The sequence below is a fragment of the Fukomys damarensis genome, unplaced genomic scaffold (genome assembly GCF_012274545.1).
Source record: "Fukomys damarensis isolate Sample0158 unplaced genomic scaffold, DMR_v1.0_HiC HiC_scaffold_17, whole genome shotgun sequence".
In the NCBI taxonomy this organism is placed as follows: domain Eukaryota; kingdom Metazoa; phylum Chordata; class Mammalia; order Rodentia; family Bathyergidae; genus Fukomys; species Fukomys damarensis.
The window spans coordinates 36,219,094-36,228,408 of record NW_022900929.1 but is presented as its reverse complement, the minus strand read 5'-3'; the positions used below and the strand labels follow the sequence as shown (position 1 = coordinate 36,228,408).

Genomic DNA, 9,315 nt, shown 5'->3' with positions numbered 1-9,315 from the left:
GCAAAAAAAAATAAATAAATGCTTGAGGTGGCAGATATGCCAATTACCCTGATCATATGCAATGTATACTTGTTGAAATACCATACCATACTCCTAAAATATATACTTATTACATATCAATTAAAATTCTTTAAAATTAAAGAAAGAGCATAACAATTTCAAATGCTGAAAGTATGGTTGATTCAGAATTCTACATGCAGGGAAAATGTGTTAACAGTTTGGATCTAAAAGGCCCCCAATCTCACATGTCTGGAAGGCGACTGGTTCATAAGAGCATTACACTCATAAGCAGATTCATCCATTGATGAGTTTAGTAGCTGAATGTGCTGTTAGCAGGTAAGGCCTTGGTGGATAAAGATCACTGGGAGTGTGACCTGGAGGGGTATAGTCTTGCTCCTGTCCCACCTTCTGCTTTCTGGTCACTGTGACTTGAGGAGTTGTCCTCTACATTGTTTCTGCCTTGGTGCTAACCGACCATGGACTGAATTCTGACGATGGTGAGCCAAAATAAACTATTCCCCCCCTTAAATTGTAGTTGTCCAGAATTTTGTCTCAGCAATGAGAAAGTGACTGATACAGAAAATTGGTACCAGAAATAAGATTGTTGCTATGACTGTACCTGATCACGTGGTTTAGAAATCTTTGGAATGGCTGGGGATCAGTGGGAGACCTCTTGCCTTGCATGCACAAGGCCCTGGGTTCAATCCCCAGCATCACTAAAACAAAACAAAACCTTTGGCCCTAGCTTGTGGGAGGAGTTTGGAAAGCTTTGGGGATGTAGGCTAGAGAATCTTTAGAATACTATAAGCAGAATATTATAGATAATTCTGGCTGGAACTCAAAATACCAGAATACTGATAGAAATGCAGACAGTAATGGCCAGGCTTAAGAGGTGTCAGGTGGGAACAAGGGCTCCATTGGCAAATTAACTAGAGGCCACAAAGGTTATACTTTGGCAAAAAGTTTATCTATCTTTTGCTCATATCTTAAGACTGTGAGACTGAGATTCTGGTGGAGGAGATTTCAAGGCAGCCCAATGTTCAAGCTGTGGCATGAATTGCTGGTTGCTTGTAGCCAGATCTTTAGTGAGAACCAGGTGCACTCATTTGCAATATGGATGAGCCTGGAGGACAAAAGATTAAACAAAGAATTACTTTATAGCTGGACATTAGCTCTGACTTAACACTGCATCAGATCCACAGATCCTTTCCAAATGTGTATTGCTTTGGTTATATCCTTCATAGGTCCAACATTCAATGCAGATTCTAATGTTGGACAAACAAAAGATCTTTATGGTGCTGATTTCAATTCCTAGTTCTGTTCCTCCCCTCCAAAATAGAAATTGTTACATTTAAGGTACAAGGATGGTGTTGTGTTAGTTAAAAAGTCCTTTTCTGTTAGAGGTACATATGTATTTGAAAGGGAAAACAAAAGATGTTTGAAATTTTCTTTAAAATATTCATGGGCAGTGAGGAGTAGAGATGAAATAAGATTAGCAAAATATAATTTTGTTGAAGCCAAGTGATGAGTACAAAGAACAGTTTATAATATTTCCTATGTTTTATGTGTGTTGTAATTTTCCATAATTAAAAGTTTTTAACTAAAAAATCAATGGAGAAATAGAAGAATTTTAAGGATTGGATATTTGCAGTTTAAAACACTGGCTGCATTGGGGAAAATGGCTTAATGCAGGGTGAGAATGAAGACAGAGACTTGGGGGTGGGGGGAACACTGCCGTAACCCAGGAAGAGATGACGTGGTGTGAACTCAGGTAGTGGCAATGGAATGAGGCGTAGTGGGTAGACAGAAGAAATGGTGACTATCCAGATGTGAGAATGGAGAGAAAGGGGATCCAGAACACATCTGGGTGTGCCATTCACCTAGACAGGAACAGCTGGGAAGGAAACAGGTCTCCAGTGCAGGAAAGGAGAAGATGGTCTAAAGTGGTCTTGAGCCAAGATAGTGCATTTGTGTTATCTGGCCAGAACTGAGAAGATGGATGACAGCAAGATGAGTAAGTAATCATTACGTAGTAAACAGCCAAGGAGCGAGCAAGATAGAGAAAAACATGTCCCCGAAACCTAAACTCTGAATCAATGTGTAGCATTAGTAGGAAGATGGAAACAGACTCCCTAAACATTCATTAAATGAAATTTTTTTTCCTGTCGCCTGCATGGGAAGACATTTTTCAGTTAAAATTGCAAGGTGGAACTGGAGATTCTCAAAGATAGGGGCAGAGAGCAAGTCTGGGTATGCTGAATCTAGGACTAAGGGGGTGCTGAACTGAGGAATAATGCTTTCAGTTTTCATGCTAGTAGCCTTGCTCAAAGTGAGACGGTAACTGGAGAACCCACCAAAGTCTGCTCTGAGGCGTTTTCGCTCACTAGCCACACCAGGTCGCAGTAGATTTAAGCGGCACTTCTAGGCAGTTTGGCGTTATCATTCCAATCTGCATGGTTTGTCCTCCCGTGTCCGTGTAGTCCCTTGCATTCTGTCCCCAACCCTGCAGCACGTGAGCAAGATTTTCTCCCTTTCTTCCTGGTCCGCTGGCGCTCCTCACCGCCTGTGAAGCTGCTCCGGAGCGGGGCGGGAATGCAGTCCCGCCCTCGGCGTGGAGCCCCGCCTACCGGCCAGTCCCGGCTCAGAACTTCGCCCGGTAGTCAGGTCCGGTCCCCTGCACTGAGACAAGCTCCCTGCAGGCCCGGCGCCCCGCCCATTGCTCCGCCCCCCGACGCTGAGCCCCTCCCCCGAGCCGGCCTGGGCCCAGTCTCCGCCGCGACCAGGCCCACCGCCTTGGCCACTGTGCTGCTATGGCTGGTGGTCGCGGGGCCAGCGGACGCGGCCGGAACGAGCCTCAGGAGAGCTACCCACAGCGGCAGGACCACGAGCTGCAGGCCCTGGAGGCCATCTACGGCTCCGACTTCCAGGACCTGCGGCCGGATGCTCGCGGACGGGTAGGAACGTGGCGGGGCTGGTCACGGCCGGACTTCCCCCAGCCCTGGGCCCGGGACCAGGCGCTTACCCCTTGGGCCAACCCTTTAAGACCCTGCAGTCTTTGCCTCTCCTCTTTGGCACCCATGCTAATTTTATTGCACCTCAGATACCCCCACTGGGCCAAATTCTCCTACAGCCTTTTCTCCAAGTCGATTCCTCATCCTTGTGCTACTCCTTCCTCCTGAGGACACCCCAACATCCTCGCCTCCTTTCAGCCTTGTGCTCACCCTCCCCTCTGCAAAGCACTTTACGGAAGCACATTCACAGCTACCCACTGCTACTTTTTTTTTTTTTTTTTTTTTTTTTTTTCTGTACCGGGTATCGAACTCAGGAGCTAAATCCCCGGCTACCCATTGATATTTTGTTCTGCTCTTCCAGGGCTCGCTCAGGCCTCTCTCCTTCTCTCAACCAGAATTCCTAGGTCTCACTCATGTATTCAGATACTTCTTGTAATCCCACCTTGCTCCCAGGCATCCTCACTGTGCTTCCGGTATGGAGGAACTCTGTCCTTCTCCTAAGACATTTAGCTGACCATTATATACAATAAAGTATTCGTTTTAACCACGGTAGGAGTTTCTGAGTCTAACCCTTTTAAAGTGACATTTGGTTTAAAATATTTTCTTTTTTGCTTGGAAATTAAAACACACTATTAAGCTGCTGCTACTGACCTTTTTCCTCCCATCACTTAAGAAGCTGATCTGCCAAACTAATGTGTATCTGAATGTTGACGTTTAAAAAGTACTGCTTTCCATCATCTGTTTTGAATTCTGGCACTTCACAGCATTAGCTAGTCTGCCCTCCCAGGATTGCCTTAAGGAATAGGATCTCCTGGAACTGTTAGGCAAACCCACACTCTTCCTCCCCGCCCCTTCTTTATTGTAGGCTGTAGGAATACAGCCCAGATAAAACAAAAACCCGCCCTCAGGAAGCTTACTTTTATAGCACTTAAATTCAGGATTTAATTCTAATTTCCCTTACCCCCTTATGCACGCTTATAGTAAAATAATAAGATAACTTTTTCATCACGCAGTCACTTTTTTGTTCCCAAACATTGTGAACCAGGAACTAGATCCATTAAGCAGCCAAGATAGGTGTCACAAAGGGTGCACTAAAAATATAAAACCCCTAAGACTTCATTCAGAACCCGTTAATGTATGCAAGTTTAGTTATTTGCTCCTAATGCTGCAGAAAAACAGAAGGGAAAAAGCGGCTACTTTTAGGTAACGATACCAATAATCTCATGAATTTAAATCCGGCAGTAACAAGCCCAAGACCACAGGAAACAAACCCTATAAAGGGTAGGCAGGAGTATTGATTGGTTGGCTGTGTTCCTGGAGCACCGGGAATGAGGCCTCCACACTTTCATAGGCCTCACAGGCACAGTTGATGGTCTTGAGAGTGAATCAGAGTTTACTCACTTATTAGCACATGCTACTTGGCAGTCTTTGGGGAGAGGTTATGCAGGTCCTTTATCCAGCACCCTTAAGGCCTGATGGCTTTCGGAATCAGAAGTTTATGAGTGCCTATTCCACACAGTACCCAGCATCTCCCTTTGCATCTGGGTCAGCATCCAAAATCCAGCACAACAAAGAAATATGTGAATATTCAAATTTCACACGAAACCAATTAAAGACTGTTAATAATTTTGTGTCAGTTCAGGCCAAATTTGTGCCAACAAATTCAGATCATTGTTTTCTTGAACTTTTGTGGGAGGGATGCGTTACAATGCAAATTTCAGTTTAGTAGCATATATGTATCATTTATAAATTAGTGAATATTTTGGGGTGCATGTTAAAAATTATTTTGTCCATGAAAAAGGTTTGGACAACACTAGTATAAAATATAATTTACAATTTAAACACAGTTATAAATTATTACTACCTTGCTTTCTTGCTTTTCTTGGCTAGCTTTTCATATCACCAAAAAGTCTTCAGTTATTTTTTGTTTTGTTTTGTTTTTTACAATTTGAGTTTTTTTAACCACCGTAAGTTTATTGGTACATATTAGGTATACATTATGATCACGTTCATCACTGGGAATTTGTACCTATACATGATATATCTTGGTTCTTGTTTTCTCCCGTTCGCCTTCCCTCCCTTCAACCCCTCCATCCCTCCCTATTTACAAAAGCTTTGTTTTCATTTTTTCACATTTTTTTTCTTTCCCTACTCCCCCCATTTCTCCTTCTACTTTGAACCTTTTCTTCCTATTTCACATTATCTGTTATACATTTTGGTCCACATTGACACTTTCAGTTTCTCACACCAGAGAAACTACTTGGTAATTACACATGTGTGTCCTGATTATTTCACTTAAGAGTATGGCCTCAGCATGCATTCATTTTGGCTATAAATATCTCTCATGTATCATTCTTTTTTTATTGAGTTTATTGGTATATTTAAGGTAAACAATACAGTTACATTCATCATTGGGATCTTGTACCTTTCACATGATGCATCTTGGTTCTTGCCCTCCCTTCACTCCCTCCACCCTTCCCTATTTACAAAGACTTTGTTTCCATTTTTTCCTTTTTTCATATTTTTTCCTTTCCATTATTTCCTTTTCCCTGCCTCTCCCACTTCCCCTTCTCCTTTAGACCTTTTCTTCCTATTTCACATTATCAGTTATACCATTTGAACCTTATTTACACTTGTAGTTTTTCACACCAGAGAAGCTATTTGGTATTTACTGTTTGGTATTCACTTACGAGTATAGCCTCAATGTGCATCCACTTAGCTATAAATGTCTCTAGTTTCTCAGTCTTTGTGGCTGAGTAGTGCTCTATTTTATTAAAAACAACAACAACAACAAAAAAAAAACAAAGCACATCTTTATCCTATCTCCAGTTGATGTACATTTAGGCTGTTTCCAAGATTTAGCTATTACCACCTGTGTTGCTATAAACATGGGCAGGCATATATTGCTGTGTGTTCACTTAAAATTTGTTAGCTATTTGTAACACCTTTCTGCAAATCTTGCTTCTGTCTCTGGGCCTACCAATAGTGTGTAGTGTTTTTCCTTCACCAGCAGACTTTTTCATCTTTGCCAATACATCGATGAAACGTATCTCATTTTAGTTTTTATTTCTTTGATTAAAAATTATGCAAGCAGTGTTGCATACCTGTAATCTCAGCACTCAGGAAGCTAAGGCAGGAGGATCACCGGGCCAACCTGGGCTACATAGTGAGTTCAAGGCCAGCCTGGACTACATAGCAAGATCCTATCTAAACAAAACAAAACAGAACAAAAACTCTGAAGACTATCTTTGTTCAAAACCATTGATTTATTTTTTTGTTCCTGTGTTCAGTTTTTGTATTCATTTGTAAGAACTAGATATATGTTAGGAAAATTGTTTTGGATCATGTATTAAAATATCTGCTAGATGTATATGCATTTTTATATTTATTTATGCAATTACATTTTTTTTAAAAAAAAGACAGGTTCTAGGCTGGCTTGCAGTTCTCAATTCTCCTGCCTCAGCTGCTCAGAGTGCTGGGATTACAGGCATGTACCACCATGCCTCGTTACAATTAAAACATTTAATAGAATCAAAATGAACAATTTTTTGTTTTATGGTCCCTTTGATTATTTTGTTCCTAGAAAAAACTTCCCTGCTCAAAGTTTACTAAAACATGAATGCTTTGAGGTTTTCTTTTCTTTCATGCTTCATTTTAAAACTTCCATAAAATAAATATAGAAATTGCTTTTTTTAAAAGTTCAATCTTAGGTCCCTGTAAATGTGGGTCAGGACCCCCTCCTGTGTGCTCTCCCATTCTCCCAAATAGAGAGACAAACAGCTGATTTTTTCTGTCTTTTTCACCACTAATTTGAAATGTCACTGTTAGATATGTGAGACTGCTAGCTTCAGGAGTGCAGGGTTTGTGTATTTGTTCACTCCTACATTCCTACATCCTGGTGCTGGGGGGGGGAACCCCTCAAAAATTATTACTGAGTGAAATAATCCGCAAATGCATTTATATCTTATTCTTTTTTTTTCCTTTTATTGAGTTTATTGGTACATTTTAGGTATACAGTACAGTTACATTCATTATTGGGATCCTGTACCTTTACATGATAGGTCTTGATTCTCATTTTCTCCCCTTGTCCCTGCCTCCCTTCACCCCCTCCCCTCCTCCCCATTTACAAACACTTTATTTCCATTTTTTCATTTTCTCATATTTTTTTCCCTTATAACCTTTCCCCTACCCTTCCCACTTTCCCTACACCTTTAGCCCTTTTCTTCCCATTTCACAATGTCAGTTATCTCATTAGGATCTTATGTACTATACAGTTTAATCACACCAGAGAACCTATTCGGTATTTACACATGTGTGACTTATGTATTTCACTTAGGAGTATATCCTCAATATGTATCCATTTTCCTATGAATGTATGTTTCTTGATCCTCTATTCTAGCTCACTAATCTGTTTCAGCATCTCTATTGTATTGCTTTAATAACTGAGGATTTTTAAAGCCTTAGTATTGAATGTGGTTGCCATTTACTTGAAAGAATTGTCCTGACTTCTTTTACTTTAATTTTTCCATATGAGTATTAGAATTGGCTTGCTTGATGCCTTGGTCCACTTTCCACTGGGAAATCGATGCACAACTGAGATTTATTTCTCACTGTTCTTGAGCCTGGCAAGTCCAAGATGGAAGGGGATGCAGCTGGTGAGGCCTCCTCCTACATCCTACGGTGGTGAAGGTGGCACACACATGGCAAGGAGGAATGTGGCAGCTCAGAACTCTTTCTTTTGTAAAGCCACAAGCCCAGCCTGGGACCCATCTCCAAGTAATGTCCAGGTAGAAATCTGGAGATGTAATTTTTCAACACATGAACTTTTGGGTGACACATCATAGCACCTGGTCTGAAAATTCAGTTGGCATTACATATATTTAACCTGGGATAAACTTGTATTCTGAGTACTTTAATGTTTATTTAAAATGGAGCTGTGGGTCACTGTTAAACTTTAAGAAATCTAGCACTCTTTAAATCCTCACCAGCTGGACAGAGGCAAATACTTGAGAACAGGAGATGAGTGAACTTGCTGGTTTTTATAAAGTCAACAGAAAAAATTCATTTTTAGAAAAGAGAGTGGAGGGATCAGGAATTAAGTCATTTAATGTTAAATCTAGAGGAATGTTATCTAATTTCCATGTTGTGAGCTTTTACTGTTAGCATTTTTCTCAGCTTTTATTGTTGTCATTTTTAGTTTTGGCTTCTACACAGACTTAAAGCCATACTTGCCCAGATTGTTAGTTTCCTCCTTGGCACTTTATTCCTGGATTCATTCTATATTCACAGAGACTAGCTTCTTCTCAAGCCTATAGAAAGGGAGGACAGAAACAAGGAGCTGTACTGACCAGTCTTGCCATCCAATTCAAAGAGGCTATACTTAGCAGAAAACTAGGGCCAGGCATGTGGCACATACTTATAATCCTAGCACTCAGGAGGCTGAGACAGTAGGATCACTACAAGTTCAGGGCCAGCCTGGGCTACATAGTGAGATCAAGGCCAGACTGAACTACATAACAAGACCCTGTCTCAAAACAAAACAAAAACAAAAAAACCTAGGTAATAGTTCTAGACAGGCTACCTGCCTGAATATGATTTAAAATGTGCACATTTTTTTCTTTAATAACTGTGATTGAAAACACTCATAGAAGTTACCATTTCTAAGTGTACAGTTCAGTGGTATTGAGTATTTTCACACTACTGTGTCATGGACAATTGTATAACTTTTATTTTTCAGTCTTGGGGCTTGAGCATAGGGCCTTTGAACTTAGCTACATCCCCAGCCCTTTTTATTTTTTATTTTGAAACAGGGTCTCATTAAGTCTCTACCCAGCCTGGGCTTGAACTTGAGATCCTCCTGCCTCAGCCTCCCAGAGTGCTGGGATTACAGGTGTGCACCACCATACCTGGCTGACAATTGTATAACATTTTAAATTAATTTTCAAAACCTTATCCTCACTTAGCAACTTATTTTGTAAACCAGTCAATCATGAGGTAATCATTGACTTTTGTGCTTCATTTCAACCTCTGAATCCTGGACCAGATTTTCAGCAGTGTGGACTAGCTAATAAAATTCTCAGATTTAGTAGTCTTACCCTTCCCTGCAGATTTTTTTTTTTTTTCACCAGTCCTGGGATGGAACCCAGGGCCTTATACACGCTAGGCAAGCATTCTACTGCTGAACTACATACCTAGCCTGCAGTATTATTTTGAGACAGGGTCTCACTAAGTTGCCCAGGCTACCCTTAAACTTGTGACTCTCCTGCTTCTCACTTTCTGGGTAACTGGGATTACAGGTATACGA

At 41.0% G+C, this 9,315-nt stretch overlaps 1 protein-coding gene across 4 annotated transcripts in view; it reads left to right on the top strand.

Annotated features, from left to right (window-relative positions):
* Positions 1-2,561: 2,561 nt before the first annotated feature.
* Positions 2,562-9,315, top strand: part of Eif2ak4 (eukaryotic translation initiation factor 2 alpha kinase 4) — a 119,090-nt gene continuing 112,336 nt past the window's right edge. For 2 of the 4 annotated variants that reach the window (XM_033765020.1, XM_033765019.1), the window contains exon 1: positions 2,736-2,954. In XM_033765020.1, the coding sequence (XP_033620911.1) occupies positions 2,811-2,954 (144 nt within the window). In that variant the 5' untranslated portion in view covers positions 2,736-2,810. Of the gene's footprint in view, positions 2,955-7,545; positions 7,799-9,315 lie in introns of all 4 variants that reach the window. The other 2 variants (XM_033765018.1, XM_033765017.1) reach the window with 2 other exon arrangements.